General features: G+C 35.2%; 1 protein-coding gene and 1 pseudogene across 7 annotated transcripts in view; both read right to left on the bottom strand.

Moving 5' to 3' along the window:
- Window positions 1-21080, bottom strand: part of LOC150101365 (serine/threonine-protein phosphatase 2A 56 kDa regulatory subunit gamma isoform-like) — a 430932-nt gene that overhangs the window by 26572 nt on the left and 383280 nt on the right. For 6 of the 7 annotated variants that reach the window (XM_090400222.1, XM_090400219.1, XM_090400220.1 and 3 more), the window contains one exon: window positions 485-598. In XM_090400222.1, the coding sequence (XP_090256348.1) occupies window positions 485-598 (114 nt within the window). Of the gene's footprint in view, window positions 1-484; window positions 599-21080 lie in introns of those variants that run through there. The other variant, XM_090400223.1, reaches the window with a different exon arrangement.
- LOC150101366 (5S ribosomal RNA) lies at window positions 4427-4537 on the bottom strand (annotated as a pseudogene).

Below are 21080 nucleotides of genomic sequence, written 5' to 3'. Positions count from 1 at the left end.
TATTGTATCATCATAATCCCACTGGCCATGTATGTGCAGGGTACAGTACTTTTGAAATAATCTTTGTATTTGTAACATGATTTGTAATACAGCAATGTCCCAATTATTCAAATGAATGACTTTCAAATTAACTGATCCTTGAATGGCTTAGTTTGTGTTAAATGACTTCTGATACAATTATACCTTTAAGTTATCCAACTAGCAAACTGTTCCCCTGCTGTTAGGATAGCTGAGGATTACTGTATTTGTAATACCTTTAAGATAATATCTTGTATCAGTAATACCATTAAGATAGTATCTAGTATTTATAATGTTTTTAAGTTAATGCTTTCAATGAATGCAAAATACAGACTAGATTCATATGGACTGGCATTAAAACATGTTCCCCTCCCTCATGGATATTGCAGAATTAAAAAAGACCAAATGATAAATTTTAAAGATGAAAATTAATTATTTTTTCCTATAATATTATATCAAAACTTACCTCATTAGCTTCATTTTCTAATTTCTCTAATGACATTTCTTCATCTTCCATTGGTGTAGACAGGTCTCCAAACACAGTTGCAAGCCCCAGTTTCATGCAGTTTAGATTATTTAACTATTTAAATTAAAAGGAAGAAAGTCTTTTACACAAGACACAATGTTTGATTTATATGTTACTTTGAAATCCAGTTATGAACCAAATGATAAATTTGGTTCATAACGGGATAAAGTAAATTTACCTAATTAGAAATCATATAGAAACAGCATAAAACCAAAAGATTTCAGGACAATAAAACAAACTACATTATTCTTCATATGATAATGGATTTGTCATAAGACATATTTAGATCAATAATGAATAATGATATACTGACACTTTTTGGATAACTGAAATATGCCTGGCTGGCCGAGTGATTAGCATCCCCACTCTCCAACCAACAGGTCACAGGTTTGAATTCTGCTGTGCACATGGATCTTTGCACCTGTCTTTAGGTGGGAGATGAATTTCATCGCGCAGTGTGAGACCACCATCGCCGCCACCACCACTTCATTTATTGCAGGCCTGAAGCGGATTGAAAAAGTTCCATGTTTGGTCTCTAGAGCAGGATTTCCAGACTATTTCAAATGTTTGCTCATGATGCACAGGTAAGATTATCAGGAGTATTGCTGATGTTAATTCTCTGCAGGAAGATTTGAATAGACTTTTAGCTTGGACAGATGAGTAGGATTGCAGTTTTCATATTAATAAATGCAAGGTGTTACACTTTGGGGTACAGAGAAATAAGACTATGTACTGTATTGATGAAGTTATATTTCAGGAAGTGGATGAGATTCAGGATCTTGGGGTGATGGTAGACAGTGGATTAATGTTTCGAGGGTACATTGCAAGTATAGTAAGCCTGCACATCGTATTGCTGCCATGATAAAAAAGTACACTAACATGTAGAAATAAGGAGGTGGTTGTTCCTCTATATAAGGCAGTGGTCTGACCACACATGGGTTACTGTGCTAAAATTTGTTCTCGTAGTTTTCACTGTGATGTGGAAACACTAGACTTTCCAAAGACAAAAAGCAATATAGGTGTCTGGAGTGTTGGTTATGAAAAACTTTGAGGTAATGTGGATTAAAGAGTTTGGTGGATAGCAGGAAAAGAGGAGATATAATAGAGATCTTCAAGTCAGTTAAGGGATTCTACCAGATTAATGCAGAAGGAATTATAAAAAGAGTGGATGTATTAAGATGCAAGAACAAGAGGCCATCTCTGGAAGCTGTAAAAGGATGTGAGGAATTGCTGGTGAGTAGAATGCACTGCTGGAGTGCATTGTGAATGCAGGAAGTGTAAATAACTTCAAAGTTCATTATCACAGATATGTTGCTGGCTGAATGGGCCTCCCATGATGAGTCTATCGACTCCATGGAGGTTACTGAAATAATAACTATGAACTTTTCTTTTAGTAGAATTGTTTTCAGAGCTTCATTATTATATTGGTAGAACGTTTCTAGTTCCATGCGGGTAGGAAAGGCGAAACTGGTATGCTAATATTCAGTACAAAAAATATATTACGAAATAACTTGTAGTTGGCAGTCAACATGTCAAACTGTGTGTATTTATCTACAGGAATGCTCCAATCTTCGTGTTATCCTTTAGTTTCAATTTCCTTGATATTCACCCAAATATTCAATCAAATGCACTCCTCATCCAGTCAGTTGCAGTGTCTACCTTTTGATTTTTCATCAACATTTCTGTACATATTCTACAGGAGTTATGGCTTTACTCAGCTCAAGGATCCTGCAATACTGAGAAACTGTATATCACTGTTATGAAAACACCTTATATTCTTCATGAATTAATCCATCAGTTCAGCAATCGGCAATCATGTGCAGCTAAACAAACTTTAAATCTGGTTAATGTTCTAACATTAGACTCTTACTATCAAATATAAGCATTATATTAAACTTACTTTACATTAACTATAATGAGCATCAAGAAATATTCTTCCCAATATTTTAAATAATCCCACATTTAAATCACCTGTTTACTAGAATGAATACCCTGAAATTTTTCCTCTCTTTCTTTGTAGATAGAATTCTTAAATCCTGTATTCTCTGGTCCACACAATCATTCTCAAGCATTCTTATGGTCTATCTCTTAAGATATATCCAGCTTCTCATATCACGGAATCAGGGATTGGGAAGATGTGAGAGGTCTTACATGTATTCAAAAGAAAGTACATATAATTTGTCCATCTCAATTCAGATATTATCTATCAGTGGTGGTAACTCCAAATCAAGGTTGCAATAACCATCCCCTTCAGTGTGCTAATGAACAAATGTGAAATAGTCCTCGTAAGGTGACTCAAGAGCAACTCAAACACGAGGTCTATTAGGATAGTGTAGGCTAATAATGGAGCTCATAAACTAGTTAATGGTGTTAACCATAGATCCAATAAGAAGCTCTACTTCAAATAGACAGGAAGGACTCATAAATCAACATCCTCAACAAGAGGCATCCCAGAAATAAAATCTCTGGTGCTTCAGAGTGCAAGTTGGGCATATGGCTAACACCTTGAAAAAATTAAAAAAAATTGTGAAACCAGGATACAAAAGAACTCTTAATTGAACATATGAATAAAGGACATAAATAAGGAAATGGATTTACAGGATTCATCCTCTAACTACTAAGATGCAAAATATTAGTAGCATTAACTTATGGTAACTTTTATTATAATAAATTATGAAACAAATACCATGTTAGAGTAATAACTTCAATTTAATATATACCAAAAGAATCACCTGATATTTCAGCTTTATATCAAAGTCATTAGCTAGAGCACACAAACTACATTACAATATACAGTATACACAGTAAGTTAAAGCCACACTAATCTAATTCAATGGTTAACACTGCTGGCTTAATCTCTGGTAAAAAAAAAAAAAAAAAAAAATACTACATCAAAGCAAGAGTCCAGTTATCTGTTTGAATAGAGATTGCTAACAGATAAATTAGAACAAAAACAGTATTGATGATTGCCAATATATGAAATAAGAGCTGAAATTATTGGAGTTCTAAAGTGAAGGCCTGCTAGAACTTGAAACAGAAGCTATGATATGTGGGCTGTGCGTGCGCACAATCCATATTCTTCGGATTTTTAGATTATGATTGTTATTTAGATTAGGAATATTGATTAAAATTTCACAAGCTTCCTTTCCAATTTTGAGCATGACCTCTCTGATAGAGAGGTCTGATTTTCTGAAATTGTTAAATTTGATATGCTGTTTATATTCTTTTTTTTTTATAGATTGGAACTGTGTATCCAATTTCACCAACTCCAAAACTTTAAAACCAAGTTTTGCTTAGGTGTGTTGAAGGTGTTTCAAGTTTGGTAGCCATGTGGCCAGATTACAAAAACATCTTCAACACACCTAAGCAAAACTTGGTTTTAAAGTAAAGGTATCTAGAGCACATTGCTCCTGAATCTTTCAATATAAAAGTTAGCAAAAGGAAGGGATACTGGTGAACTCATAGCTATACTAAAAATTGTTTTGCCACATGAGGTAACCCAAATATAGTATGTGGACAAAGAGAGCTGTAATTATTATATTATTATTCGTGACACCTCCAAGGAGTCCGAAGACTCGTCACAGGAGGACACCTATTGTACAACTCTCCGTCTCTACCACTACACCGAACCTCTACCAATCATCTACATCAACACCATCTACTGCCCACCACCACAGCTAGTATTCTTTTGTCTGTAAATTGCATGTGTCCTGAAGGGCCGATTTGTCTGTATGGGGGATAACCCCCCCCCTTTGATTGAAAAAGTCCATATATAAAGATTCCTCCTATCATGACGAGACTTGAACTTAGGCCTTTTTCCAATTGAAGAGCACAACGTACCATCATTCTTCCAATTGTGCTACGGAGGCGCTTAAAAAATTATGCCAATGGTACTCAGTGTTCCCAGGATCCCAAGTACTAACTGAGCTCAACGCTGCTTAAGTTCAGTGATCAGAGGAGAACCGGTGCATTCAACGCGAGATGACCATTGACAAAACAATGTGCCCCAGGTAATATCAAGCAGAAATTTGATCTCTGATAGAAGAATTGTGTCACATATTGGGACATTTGTGAAAAGGATAAAAAAAACATCAAAAGTGAATCATCTATGCTGAGTGTTATGCTTTTAATTTAGTGCTATGGAGGCGCTTAAAAAATTATGCCAATGGTACTCAGTGTTCCCAGGATCCCAAGTACTAACTGAGCTCAACGCTGCTTAAGTTCAGTGATCAGAGGAGAACCGGTGCATTCAACGCGAGATGACCGTTGACAAAACAATGTGCCCCAGGTAATATCAAGCAGAAATTTGATCTCTGATAGAAGAATTGTGTCACATATTGGGACATTTGTGAAAAGGATAAAAAAAACATCAAAAGTGAATCATCTATGCTGAGTGTTATGCTTTTAATTTTGCTTATGAAGTATTTTTATATCTACTGTATGTATATGTGGGAGGGTGCAATGATGCTAGTTTCTTGCTTAAGTGATAATTAGAGCTGTCTATACCTTTAACTCAGTGGTTCCTTAACCAGCGTTCCCCGGAACACTGGTGTTCCATGGAAGGTGAATAGGTGTTCCTCGAGAAATTCTGGAATTTGTCATTTTTAAATTAATTTGTCAGCACAAATTGGTTTAATTGATGTTTAATTAATTATTGATTTATACATTACAAAATAACCAAGGTGTTCCGTGAAAATTTCAGGATTTGTGATGTGTTCCGTAGTCAAAAAATGTTTGAGAAACACTGCTTTAACTATTGGCCAAAGCAGAACATTATGTGTGTATTTTAGGAATATACATTCTAGGAGAACACACGTGGCTTTTCTAACAGTGCCTAATGGCCAAAAAAAGGATAAATTTAATTTAACAGTTTTATTTTTAATCCTGTTAGTTGGATTATAGTTAACAAGATGATAAGTGTTGCTGTCAGAGAGTAGCTGGCTTATTTGATGAATATCTTTGCCAGCCTTTGTGATAATGATATTCTTATTAGCTTTTAATGACTTTATGGTTTCTAGTTCTGTTTTGATGAAATTGCAAACGAGTGTACCGTAAAATGTATCTATGGCATATTTACAGAAACTATCATCATCACAAATAAATACAGAAAATGGCATTTTATCTCATGATAACCTTCGCTTCTTTCTTTTGTGTGTTGCAATTGTATAAAGGATTTTGAAAATTTTATCATGAAAATTTTTCATGATAAAATTTCAGTAAGAAAGAAAATTATTTCAACAATGCAAATTGTTTACACTTTTAATGTAATAATTTATAATCTCAGCATACATCAAGTCTATTCTGTGGGTCTCAGAAAGGATTATGCCTACCAAATGCAGACTTTACTCTCATGGTTACCTTTTTATGAGGTTTTTTTTTTTTTAAAAGAAAAGTAACATATTCAGATTATCCTGATACACCAGAATAGCAATAGATTCAAAATCCAATATATAATTGGTAAGTTATCTATATCCATGGTCTACTGGATATATTTATATTATGAGCATAACAGACACCACTTTCTCCAATGATACCAGTTGCATCCATAGATTGGTCATTTTATCTTGAATGCAATATACAATGGATTCCTTGATCAAAGATATTAAACACTGTTCATGGCAAACTGTCCTCACAACAGAAGATCTACTATACACAGTTTGCCATAAACCATGTTTCTCTGAGGCTTCCAGATAATTTTTCTTCCAGATGTTTTCTTTACCCCATCCCATCTCAAAAAATGCAATTTTTAATTACTTTGATGTATAATTATAACTTAAATATGCATTTTATGATTGGTAGGTATAAAAAATAAAAAAACATCAAAATTTTGTTATCATTCTACATATAAAATATGTCAGTTTGATTTTTTTAATACCTGTTAAAATGGAAGCAGCTTCTACAAAACGTAGAAATATATACACAGTAAAACCCCATTTTTACGTCATTTTCCGTTGGTCACATCTTAAGGCCTATTCTTACGATATATTGTTTTCCCACCATTAACAACTCGATGTGGACATTATTTCCCGTAATTTGCGTTTTTTCTTTGGGTGGCAATAATTATTTTTGAATCGATTTCTGTGGAAATCTGCGCATTTCTGTTCCCAGATGGCATTGCTTTCGACTGTAGTTTCGTTTCTGCCATCACGGTGACTTGCATGCTTGCAGCAGTAATGTACCGAACTACGTTACTACATTATTGTAGTGAACTACATTGCATGCTTGCAGCAGTAATGTAATAATGAGCGATACCAAGATTTTTCGATCAATCACAGTACGAACTGATATTGCAGAATTTCTGCTACGTAATTTAGCATGTGGAAGTTGCTTGCAAGTTGCGGTGGTGGATTATCCATGTTAGTAACTTGGAGAAAAAAGACAGAAAATGTATTTCAGTAGAAGAAAAGATGGCAATTCTGCGATGTGTCGATTGGCATGCCGGAACACATGTACATTTAGCAAAAGATCTTGGACTCTCCGTGTCCACTTTGAACACAATAGTAAAAAACAGGTCAGGCATTGAACTCAATGCAAAGCAATCTGAAGCTATGTCAAAAAAGAAAAGAAAAGCAAAAACAATCAACAATTAAAGATTTTTTAAAATAGATAAATGTAAGTAATTGTAAATTAATTTATTTTCAGTTATTAAATTTTGTAATCTAGTATGTAAACTCACATACTAGCAGTAAGTCATCTTTTAGCCTTTTTTAATGTTTTTTTTTTTATATTTCTTGCTATTTACACTTTTTTCCATCAGTCCCCTGAAAAGTGTAAAAAAAAAAAGGGGTTTTACTGTATATATATAAAAACATTTTTAAATACAGGAATACCTCGATTATTGCATTTTGTAATTTGATACCAAAATTCCAATTATTGCACTCCAAATTCAAATAATCACGGCCACGAGATGTAGCCCACTACATATGCAACCAGTTCGAGGTGCCACTCTCCAGGTATTGCTCTCTTGTAGCACTTTGTTTTTATCCGACGGCACCTGCTCACCACTCACCTGTAACTGTTCGCCTTTGCCTGAAGTACATGTGGATATTTATTTCTCTTCTTATTTACCCCTACAATGAATGCTAAAAGAAACAAGGATGATTTCAAGTCTACAGCTATCAAGAAGAAACGTAGAGTGATCAGCTTAGAAGATAAGTTGCATATGATAAATAAGTATGAAGCAGGCATAACCAAAATTGCAAGAAAGTACAGTCTAAATGAATCAACTATTTGCCATATTTTAGACCACGCCGCAAACTATAAGCAACTAGGACAAAGTGCATCGACCTCATGTCCCAAACTATGAGAAACAGAAGCCATCTTATGATTGAAATGGAAACTTTGTCAGTGTGGATAGAAGATTGTAACCAAAAGAGAATTCCTCTTAGTCAAATGACTATAAAAACAAAAGCATTGAATTTATTTGAAACTTTAAAAAGAAATCAATTAGAAAGCAAAAATGATTCGGCATCAGTAGTGGAAGAAACTTTCTCTGCAAGTTCAGGGTGGTTTGATTGGTTCAAAAAGCGATCGAACATTCATAGTGTTCGTGTACAAGGTGAAATTGCAAGTGTCGATGAAAAAGCAGCAGCTAGTTTTCCTGGTGAATTGCAACAGATCATTGAAGAAGGAAATTATACCAATGATCAGATATTTAATGCTGACAAAACAGGCTTATTATGGAAAAAAATGCCCATTAAAACATTTTTAGCAAAAAATGAAAAATCACAGCCTGGCTACAGGGTTTTGAAGGAACATGTAACACTTTTACTATGTGGCAATGCTTCTGGAGATTACAAGATGAAGCCTCTCTTTGTTTATTGTTCACAAAATGCTCGCCCACTTAGAAGTTTAGATAAAAATTTTTTCCCTGTTCATTGGAGATTCAATAGAAAAGCTTGGATGACAAAAACTATTTTTAAGGATTGGTTTAAAAACTATTTTTGTCCTGAAGCTGAAAGGTACTGCAAGTCATTAAATCTTGACTTTAAAATCTTGTTAATATCAGATAATGCACCTAGTCATCCAACAGCACTGAATGATTTGTGCGAAAATGTAAAAGTTATTTATTTACCACCTAATACCACTTCCATCATCCAGCCAATGAATCAAGGTGTAATTGCATCCTTTAAGGCCTATTACCTACAAAGAACTTTTTCACAAGCAACAGAAAAGACTAAAGGAGATGAAGCTATGACTTTGACAGAATTCTAGAAGGCACTCAATATCAAAAATTGCATTGAGAATGTCAAGGAAGGATGGAACTAACTAACGTCTGCAACCTGAGAGCGGTGTGGCAAAAGATTATTCCTCATTGTGCAAATGATTTTAAAGGATTTGAAAATGAAGTAACCCATGTTATCAATGACATAACTAAGCTTGGCTTAGATCTAGGACTAAAAGAAATTGAAAAAGGTGATGTTCAGGACCTGCTTCAGTCACATGATAAGGAGCTGGATGATGAAGACCTAATTAACCTTGAGAGAGAGAATGTGCTTGCGATGCTCAAATCGATGATAATGATGAACAAATTGGCATGACACCGAAGGAATTTACCCTCAAAGAAATGGACGAAATGTTTAGAATTGCTGAAAATTTTAAAGAAAAAAAATCTTGAATGGTGATCCTAGTTTCGAGCGATCAACGAAAGTTCGTCAGGAAATTGAAAATTCCATCCATTGCTACTTTTATACGAAGAAAAAAGAAAGAAAAAATCTGACCAGACAACTCCACCAATTTTTATCCAAGAAAGAATAATTGTATGTACTCCTTATATATATAAATAAAGATTAAAGAATAATCTTGTTTTTCTAAATGAACCTTCTTTTTTACTTCATATATAAAATTTATCGCGGATTTGAATATTGCGATATTTTTCGTAGCAACAATAACTGCGATAATCGAGGTATTCCTGTATGTTTATATATAAGGGAATAGGTTTATATGTGCAGGGGATGGTGGAAGAGGAGGACTCCGACTGCAATGGAAAGAAAACATCGACTGGATGGGCAATTGTCTTACAGAAGCAAGAGATAGAGAGGCATGTCCATTAGCTGCAACCCTCTTAAAAGAGGTCACAGGATTAGATTAGATATAAACATAAAAAGCATTATGTGAGTTAGATACTCATCTGTTTTTGAAAACAGTTGTGAACTGATATTGTGAAAAACGCCATGCAAATATAATGCAAAATTTTGGTAGGCATTCACATAACTTTTCTGCTGTGAAAGTTCAAATTCTAAAGCATAAATGAAGATGAAGCAATGTGCAATGGAACCTATAGAAAAAAAATGCAATTCAAAATAACATATGCCTGTATCAAGTTTGTCCCAAGCCATTAAATGTAGTTCTCACCAGTTCCATATGTCTTGAGAATCTTGTAATATCAACAAAACTTATTACCCTCAAACAGCAGCTAAAGAACACAGGAACTAATTTTTGGAACTCAGCAGAATTTGCATATTTTAAAACACACGACAGCAAATCTAAATTTGCTGTCTATAACTACTTTGTAGGCAACAAGCTACAGGTTCGAACTGTGTTGTGGGCAGGCACTCCTGTATAACACAGCTATCCTGCTAATCAGAGGTTGGAAGTGATTTGAAAAAGTTCCATGTATGCAGTCCTATAATGCATGGTTTTTAGATACGTAAAAAATAAAATAAAAGTACCAAAACAATTCTGAGCACTCCCATAGTACTAATGTATGATAGGTTGACAACCTTTCCTAGATAGGAGTTAAAATATGTATATATGTGCATAAATGTAAAAAAAAAACACCATATACATATGTGTGTGTGAGAAATATACTGCTCAAAACAATTCAAGGATATTTTGGTTTTCTTGTAAATTATAAAGTTATAAAAATAATTTACAAATGTAACACATTTTAAAATATTCTTAATATACCAAGTGTAGAACACGCAACTGCATACAAAATCATGTTAAGACTTCTCAAAACGTGTCTTAGCCATAATAGCATGTGGGGAGTATAAAAGTGTTGCGCTCATTTCCACAGTGCATAATTATCACTTCAATTGTAAACTTGTGTCACCTACCACCCATTATTTTGTTTAAAATGGCAGAACAACATGATATCCTGGAATCCATGGCTTGGAGAGCCATTGGTCGATTAGAAGCTGGACAAATGCAGCAAGTTGTTGCTCAAGCGTGTCGTGTATCTCAAAGCGTAATTTTGCGACTTTGGAATCGCTTTCTGAAGACAGGAAATGTTTGCCGAAGACAAGATCAAGGTTTCCCACCATCAACAATTCCAACAGACGATCAGTATTTGTATTACTTGCAAGAAGAAATCTAACATTTAACGCAACACAACTTCAAAGCGAACTTCACGCAGCAACAGGGAGGCTGGTATCAACACAAACAGTACAAAATCGTCTTCATGTCATAGATTTATATGATCAAAGACCAATAGTTTGCATTCCACTTACTGCGAATCACAAAAGAGCTCGGAGAATTTGGGGACTGGACAAATGAGGATTGGGCTTGTGTACTTTTTAGTGACGAGTCCAAGTTCAGTCTGCAACAAGATAACCGATGTATCTTGATATGGCATGAAAGTGGAACAAGAAATAATCCACAGTTTGTTCGTGAAAGACCCCAACATCAAGGTGGGAGTTTGATGGTATGGGCAGGAATAAGTATAGGTGGCCATACTGATCTCTATTTTATCAGAAGGTATTGTGATGAGATTTTGAAACCTATAGTTCGTCCATATGCTGCTGCAATTGGCCAAGAATTTATTTTTATGGATGACGATGCTTGTCCACACCAAGCAAATTTGGTACAAGAATGGTTTGAGGAAGAAGGTAATGAACGAATGGACTGGCCTGCCTGTTCACCGGATTGTAATCCAATCGAACATACCTGGAATGCTTTAGGTAGGTGCGATTCTGCTCGACTGATGCCACCACAATCGCTTCAAGAGCTCGAAATTGCTCTCACTGAAAAGTGGGGAAATATCCCACAAGAAGTGTTTGATCATCTCATCTGGTCCATGCAATCAAGATGCACCGCTGTTTTGGCTGTTAATGGAGACCATATGCTCTATTAAAAATTAACAAAAGCTTTTTTTTGGCTATTCTTGTTAAAATTATTTCATGCTAAAATGTAGAAGTTGTTAAATTTGTAATAAATATCGATTATTTAAAGAAAATCTCATCAATTACACCCTATCATAAGTAAGAAATATTTATTCATGTATAAAGTACCAAATAGTTATAATTATTTGCAGAAATTTATAATTATCTGACAGAAACTAAAATATCTCCTTTTGAGCAGTGTATATTGGCTCATGCTGCATTATTTCTTCTGATTCCAAAATGGCTATTTTAAGCAATTAATAATGCACGCAATTCTTGATATATACATATTCCCCCCCACCTCCATTTAAACCAAACCATGAAAAACATCCATATCTATGCATCTGTGATAAACTAATCTTCAGTTCAGTTTAATGAGTAGATACAGATTATACAAATTTTGCCCATAAATGATAACTGCACTGGCATTTGCACCAGCTGAAGATTTAGATTGTGATGAAATGACTGCAGAATTTCCAGGAGAATTACGGCGTTTCCTGGACTGATTTGAAGACTGCCAGCCATGCTTGTAAGCAAAATGTGTTAAGTATATTAACATGTTTAACTGAAAACACTATTAATAACCAACTCAAGGCTATGCATTAGAGTATCCAAGCAGAATTAGGAGTAACAACATGCTATATGGAAACACATGACTGTGGAAAATTCAACACATTAACTGTTTGTATGCTCTGAACAGTTGTTTTCTGGTCAGCTTCTTCTGAAGAAGCTGAAATACCAAGGTCATGGCAATAAGCGCATTTGTAAGTTTTTAAATGACCATATTAAAAGAGACATTACTTATCTTTGCAGTGTGTTGCAAGCAATTATGAAATGGAGTAATACCTCATGTGGGAAAAATAATGACTTATATTTAACTATTTAACGATCAATGCATTTTATTAATAATTTAATTTAATGGATTTTAAATTGTATTCTGCTTAATCAATTTTTTTTTTTTTTTTGACTGATGCAGGAATATTTCAAGAATGTTGGTTTAAACAAAATGTAATTATATTATTGAGTAATGAATAAATTTAATTTAAATATCCCCCCCCCCCCAATGTCCCTGAGTAGCTTTATAAGCAAAAGCATTTTAATTATATTACTATACCATTATTTGGCTATTTAAGTTTAAGTCTGTGATGAGCTCTGCTATTCAGTCCCAGCCTAGTGTCATAAAAGACTGTTCCCTTTCCTTCAAAGTATTACATAATTTATAGATGAACCCCCTCCACTGGATTTTTAGACCCAGAAGAAACATCAAAGTGCTGTGTCCAGAATTTGTATTAATTAAAAGGGAAAAAAAAAAAAGGATTAAAAGAAAACAAGTTTAGGCTGGTAATTTGTTGAGAAATCAGTGTAAGATTATACACCATTAGTGAACATGAAGTAAAGAATTAAAGAACTGGGAATCTTCTGAGAAAATAGTTCTTTCAACTATTTTAAGAAATAAATAGCTCTTTCTGAAATAACTAAAGAAGGAATATAGAAGTAAATAATTTAGACTGTGTGTGACTTTTTTTTTTTTTTTTAATGGGAATATGTATACTGGAAATATAATACTCAATTGATGACTTATTGTGATATCACAGATTCTTGTAGAAAGGCTTATACGTTGGCAACACATGACTATTAAATTATTTAAGGAATTCACAACATATACTGGAATATTAATTAAAGTTTATTATTAAATATTATTTAATAATTTTATATTATTATTTTATAGTCCTGATATCACAGAATTAATATTTTTCTCCTCCTCCTTCTTGTGAATCTTTTAGACTAAGACACTAAAATAATTTTTATTATTTAGTTATGAGCTATGAAATAGCAGTGCCTAATAAAAAATATTTTCTACCTTCATTACTATTGTGAATTGTCGGCATCCAGGAATGCATTAGCAGAGCTAATCTCGGATGATATGATCACTTAAACAGAATGGGCGAGGAAAGATTAGCAAAACAAGTGTTCTCTGCCAGGTTGGCAGGAAAATGATCCAGAGGAAGACCAAGATATAGGTGGATTGATACGGTACAATGTGCCTTAGACGATAGAGACATAAGATCTGATAATGATATTATTGGAGTCTTGACAAGTAACAGACTGATTTGGAGGAAAATTGTAGATAGGAAGTTAGTAATGATGTAAATTTTTCATGTAGTATACTATCATATTCTGTACACCCCTTGAGGATACATGTCAGGAATTTGATAATGATGATGATGTTATCTGTGTTTAAAAGTTTAAGTCCATCTATGTTTAATAGAACATATGTATTCTGTTTAATTTAAATCTTTAGAAAGTTTGATCATTTTGAAGCTAGATTATAGTATTGACTAATCTGAGTGGTAATAATTGTGTTTCACAAAATGCTCGAGTGACCATTAAATTTGTTTTGTCTATATGCAAATTATTCCAGGGCCAATGGTTGGACTGATTTTATTGAAATTTGGTATTTGGTCTTGTAATTCTTATCAAAATCTGTCAAGCCATTCCCCTCCCTATCAAATCAGACCATTTGCAAGCACACTCTAAGACAAATGTCAAAATTATATAATAAATTAACTCAGCTCTTGCTAGATGGAATTTAACATATACACAAGACAACATCCAAGAATTTCAACTGAATCACTTTTGTTGGCAAAATGATTTAAATTGACGTTAATGATTCCACAGAGGCTATATATATGTGAAATTTGTTTGTAGTATTTTTCCTGCAGCTATCTTCATTCTTTATTGATGTCATTAATATATTTAACATTAGTATATTTAACATAATTTAAATCAATGTTTTAAGTAACCTTTATGCTGAGCTGAGGAAGCAGGCCATAGAACCTGCAAAACTGTGTGTGTTATAATATCTACTTATTTCTTCTCCTTGAGGAACTCTATATTATGATATGTCAGAAACAAAAGAGACATATGTAAGAGCACTACATATCTTTTTTTCGCTATCTGTAGCACTATTGCAGTTTTATTAATCTGCCTTTGTTCAATATAAGGATGAGGATTTTGGTCCCAAAGGCACTTATCTATCATACCTTGAAAACTTTCTATATAAATTAACTGGAAAGATAACCAATCTCTACACCATACCAAAACATTTTTGAATGCAAATTTACATAGGCCTAACACCATCAAACAATGAAATCTCAAAAAAAAATGAGGCAATATAGGGCAGCTAAAAATACTCAGAATCTGGATAGCCTATACCCGAGCTTACAGAAACTACAAATCTCCAAGATTCACTCACAGATTTATTATAATAATAAACTTTCACACCATCATCCTTCTCAACAATATGGCATATTAAAAACGCTAACCCATAGAGCGAGAGCAATCTGTTCCAATGACAAGGCTCTTACTGCTGAACTCACTCACTTACGCTACACCTTCTTGGCCAACGGCTACAATCCACATAAAATAAACAAAATACTAAACACTCCTAAGAAACCCCTCCCACCATCCACCACAGAGAACTACAACAAAACAGTCACCATCCCTTACATTAACGGCACATCCGAAAAGATCTCAAGAATTCTCAATAAACATAAACTATGCACTACATTCAGACCATGTAGCAAATTAGCCACCCTCTTCCGCTCACCCAAGGACAGCATTCCTCCTTTATCACATCCAGGAGTCTATCAAGTACCCTGCTCATGCAATCAAGCCTACTACGGTCAAACAGGAAGAACTGTGAACATCCACATCAGCGAACATAAAAGATACGACCGGAATTATCATTATGGGAAGTCGGGCCTAGCAGACCATGCTCTGGATACCCCTGCACACAAGATCAACTGGAAAAACACAAAAGTACTACACAGAAACCCGTATAAATCAGAGAGATTGTTCTTAGAGGCGACAGAAGCCCTAAAACACACTCCAAATCTCAACAAATATGGCTGTATTAACTTGCCGAAGATCTGGGAGACAGTCATATTAAGAAAAAACTAGCACTTTTCTAGGACTCTAACAATATATGATAGCTATTTTTTTTTTTTTCCCCAGATAGAGTGCGCCAAAATCAGGACTCTAGTCTTTGTGTTGCTGCTAAATTTTGTTTAAGTACACCATGTTGTTTTAGTCTCGCGTATTGTGACAAAGTGTTTTTGTGCTCTGAAGATGCTGGTTATAACACCAGCGAAATATCAGCATCAAGTTAATAAATTAATTATTTACTTAGTTTCTGTGTTCTATTATACCGTTAAAATAATAAACAACAAACTTTTACATGTTTTGATGTTTAATTACATTTATCTTCCTAACAGTTTTGTCAGGAACTTAAATATACTACAGAATACAGAAAAAAATCTCAGTACACTGTTAAAATAACAGCAGTTATTTTGAAATAACATTAATAATCATGTAGATTAGTTATGTGCATTATTAAACATAAGGCCTGAACCTTTCATTGTCATGAAGGTCTTTATATGGCTGTGGGGACCTGATAGGGTACATAAATTTATCTTATGCAACCTATCAGAGGTTCACAATATCATAAAGAATGAGGCCCACTCTAGATCCTATTAAAGATGTCATACAATTAAATCAACTCCAAGGATTCCTTAAACACTCACAGAGGGCTCCACTTTGCATGTGTTATACATGTCTCTTCCACACTGGACATGCAAAATTTTACATATTTTAATACACATGGCACATGCCATTACAAGTTTTTCTTGTAGAATTTTCATGTAAACCAATACCGAACTCTTTTCATGGTATAGAAAATAAGGAACAAAGCTGTATAACTGAGAGGAGACCTCCACAGCCTTTAAAGGAATGCACAAAACCGACCAGGGCTACTGACCAAACGTCCAATTCTCACCTTCTTGTAGTGCACCCTGTTGGATATCTACCTGGATACTGAACAAACGAGGATGGACTGGCAATTTGGGATTTAGCCGACCAAATTGTATTCTTATTGGTTAAACCAAAATAAAAAATGATGGTACAACATGACAAAATTTCATGCCGGCTGGGGCGTCGCCCGGTTAAACAAGGCCCCCGTTGTTTTCGCCAGGGCGAACAGCGAAAAGTCAGCTACTGGAACAAATCTGAAAACACACCACAACTCAACATCACCAGAGTTAAAGATCGGCACTATCAACATAAGAAGCCTGAATGGCAAAAATATGGAGCTAGCTGAGGAATTAGATAAGTACCAGATCGACGTAATAGGGATGACTGAAACAAAAAAGACAAAAACTGATGAGATCTTTCTGAGCAATAAATACAAAATGTTATTATAATTACAGATGTTTTGCCTGCTTCAGTTTAGGAGTGCCCCTGTTTAAATGTCATTGGCTATTTACTCATAGATTCTTAGGGCATTGTGAGTGTAAATGTACCAAAAAGTATATGTAGCATAAGGAATAGAAATTTACACATACCTTTTTCTGGATGTTGTGGCTTTTCCTCTTTCTGCGATGTCGAAAGACTACTGAGTGTGTGTGTGTGGGGGGGGGGGTAGGCAATTTGGTAGAATTAAGTTAGAAAAACCAGTTTTTTTTTTCCCCCCGTAATATATATAAACATATATATTATATTATATAGGGTGGGGAAAAGGTGAAAGGGTTGATTTTTTAAAATAGGGAAGGGGAAAGGTGGTTGACGGGGTCCGTTTCGACTATTCGTGGTCGTCATCTGAACACATTGGGAAAGTGGATGCTATGTCAGGTCGGGTAGGTGCTTCTGCTTTTGAAGTGTTTGTGTTGTCACCTATTGGTCGGGGTTGTTACCTCAATTTTATGTTGTGAAGCTTCCAAACCTCGGAGATTATGTTCACAATATCATAAAGAATGAGGCCCATTCTAGATCCTATTAAAGATGTCATACAATTAAATCAACTCCAAGGATTCCTTAAACACTCACAGAGGGCTCCACTTTGCATGTGTTATACATGTCTCTTCCACACTGGACATGCAAAATTTTACATATTTTAATACACATGGCACATGCCATTACAAGTTTTTCTTGTAGAATTTTCATGTAAACCAATACCGAACTCTTTTCATGGTATAGAAAATAAGGAACAAAGCTGTATAACTGAGAGAAGACCTCCACATAGCCTTTAAAGGAATGCACAAAACCGACCAGGGCTACTGACCAAACGTCCAATTCTCACCTTCTTGTAGTGCACCCTGTTGGATATCTACCTGGATACTGAACAAACGAGGATGGACTGGCAATTTGGGATTTAGCCGACCAAATTGTATTCTTATTGGTTAAACCAAAATAAAAAATGATGGTACAACATGACAAAATTTCATGCCGGCTGGGGCGTCGCCCGGTTAAACAAGGCCCCCGTTGTTTTCGCCAGGGCGAACAGCGAAAAGTCAGGTACTGGAACAAATCTGAAAACACACCACAACTCAACATCACTAGAGTTAAAGATCGGTACTATCAACATAAGAAGCCTGAATGGCAAAAATATGGAGCTAGCTGAGGAATTAGATAAGTACCAGATCGACGTAATAGGGGTGACTGAAACAAAAAAGACAAAAACTGATGAGATCTTTCTGAGCAATAAATACAAAATGTTATTATAATTACAGCTGTTTTGCCTGCTTCAGTTTAGGAGTGCCCCTGTTTAAAATGTCATTGGCTATTTACTCATAGATTCTTAGGGCATTGTGAGTGTAAATGTACCAAAAAGTATATGTAGCATAAGGAATAGAAATTTACACATACCTTTTTCTGGATGTTGTGGCTTTTCCTCTTTCTGCGATGTCGAAAGACTACTGAGTGTGTGTGTTGGGGGGGTAGGCAATTTGGTAGAATTAAGTTAGAAAAACCAGTTTTTTTTTTCCCCCCGTAATATATATAAACATATATATTATATTATATAGGGTGGGGAAAAGGTGAAAGGGTTGATTTTTTAAAATAGGGAAGGGGAAAGGTGGTTGATGGGGTGCGGTCCGTTTCGACTATTCGTGGTCGTCATCTGAACACATTGGGAAAGTGGATGCTATGTCAGGTCGGGTAGGTGCTTCTGCTTTTGAAGTGTTTGTGTTGTCGCCTATTGGTCGGGGTTGTGACCTCAATTTTATGTTGTGAAGCTTCCAAACCTCGGAGATTATGTAGGACCTGTGTACGTTGATAGAGTTCGCGTCACACCTTATAGCTATTGTTTCTGATATTCTGAGAATTGTTTCATTGTCTTGTCTGTCTACTATGATGGCCTTGTCTATCTGCGGGGTGTGTTTTTGTTCAAGGGCATGAACAGCTATTTCCGTTTTTCCTGTGCTTTGTATTCGATTTTTCTTTTTGATGTTACGTTTTTTAGTGTTTAAATGTTCTGGAATATGGATGTTACAGTCACTTCCGTGACTGTAACATCCCTATTCCAGAACAGCAAATAAGTAGTTTGTGCTGTTAGAGAATACAGAGACAAGTGTAAGAAAGTGAAACACTGTGTAAAACTAGCTAAACACAAGTCATGGGAGGATTTTGACAAGAACATAGAAAATATATATCAAGAAAGTGGTAAGATATTCTGGAGGTTGTTGAAGAAGCTTAGAAATGGAAGAAAGAGTGCTGTAAAAGGAGTTAGAGATGATAAAGGTGACATGAAAAACAAGAGAAAAAAATATCCTTGAAGTATGGAGTAATTACTTCGAAAAATTGCTAAACGAAACAAGCAGTCATAGCACAGTAGTAAAAAACACTGAACAGGCATGCATATCCATACATGAAGTAGAAAAAGCCATCAAAGGCTTGAAATGTGGAAAGGCAGCAGGAGTAGATGATATTCGACCAGAAATGCCGAAGTATGGTGGTATAAAAGTCTAACAGTGGCTGCACTGCATAGTGCAGAAAGCCTGGACAGAGGGACGAATTCTTGATGATTGGAGTAGAGCTCTAATAGTGCCCATATATAAAAAGGGAAATAAAACTGAATGTGAGAATTACAGAGGTATTTCCCTACTGAGTGTTTCTGGCAAGATCTATGCAAGTATACTTGAGAAACGGTTCAGAAGAATTGTGGAAGAAAAGCTTGGTGAAGAACAAGCTGGATTCAGACCAAATAGAGGCTGTCAGGATCAGATCTTCACTTTATGAGAAATAGTCGAGAATGCATGGGAACATAATAAAGATCTGCAAAGATCTGTATTTAAGTTTTGTCGATCTGGAAAAGGCATATAACAAGATGCCAAGACAGAAGCTATTCAACGCTACAGTTTTATGTTGTCAATGGGGCATTATATCAAGCAATACTTAAGTCTTTATTTGAGTTGTATCCAGCGTGTTCTTCACCAAGCTTTTCTTCCATAATCCTTCTCCATTTCTCAAGTATAATTGTGTACATCTTAGCAGGAGCACAAAGTAGAGAAATACCTCTGCAATTCTCACATTCAGTTTTCTGGGATTCATCCCTCTGCCCAGGCCTTCTGAACTATGCAGTGCAGCCACTATAAGACTTTTATACCTCCATACTTGAGCATTTCTGGTCGAATATCATCTACTAATGCTGCCTTTCCACATCTCTGAGGCCTTTGATGGCTTTTTCTACTTCAAGTATGGATATGTATTCCTGACTGCATGCCTGTTGTGCTTTTTTTTTTTTTTTTTTTTTTTTTTACCACTGTGCTATCACTGCTTGTTTCATTTAGCAATTTTTCGAAGTAATTACTCCATAGATCAAGGATATCTTTTTCTCCAGTTTTCATGTCACCTTTATCATCTATAATGATAAAGGTGACATGAAAAGAGCATATCCTTTATCATCTCTAATGAAAAAGGATATGATAACCACTTGGCTGGCCAAGTGGTTAGTGTATCTGCTCTCCAGCAAAAAGGATACATGTTCGAATCCAGCCGTGGGTATTGATGTCTGCTATTGTTTTGGAAAACACTAGTAGTGGGCAGTAGATGGCATTGGTGGTGGAGACAGAGAGTTGTAGAGTAAGCCCTCCCTCGATGAGTCTTTGGACTTCCTGGAGGTGTCAAGTAATAATAATAATTCCTTTTACAGCACGCTTTCATCCATTTCTAATGTTCTTCAACAACCTCCAGAATATCTTGCCACCTTCTTCATGTTTTTTTCGATGTTCTTACCAAAGTCTTCCCATGACTTTTGTTTAACCAGTTTTACACAGTGTTTAAGCTTTCTTACATTTGTCTCTGTATTCTCTAAGAGCACAAGCTGACTTTTTTTGCCAGGAACTTTTGACAAGCTTTATTCTTTCTACAAAACTTAAATACAGATCTTTGTTATATTCCCATGACTTTTCAACTATTTGTTGTAAAGTGAAGATCTGATCCTGACAGCCTCTATTTGGCCTGAATCCAGCTTGTTCCTCACCAAGCTTCTCTTCCACAATCCTTCTCAACCATTTCTCAAGTATACTGGCATAAATCTTATCAGGAACACTCAGTAGAGAAATACCTCTGCAATTCTCACAATCAGTTTTATTTCCCTT

The sequence above is a fragment of the Typopeltis vanoorti genome, chromosome 11 (genome assembly GCF_054136105.1).
Source record: "Typopeltis vanoorti isolate ZY-2024b chromosome 11, IOZ_Tvanoo_1.0, whole genome shotgun sequence".
Taxonomy (NCBI): Eukaryota; Metazoa; Arthropoda; class Arachnida; order Uropygi; family Thelyphonidae; genus Typopeltis; species Typopeltis vanoorti.
This window is presented reverse-complemented; position numbering and strand designations above follow the sequence as displayed.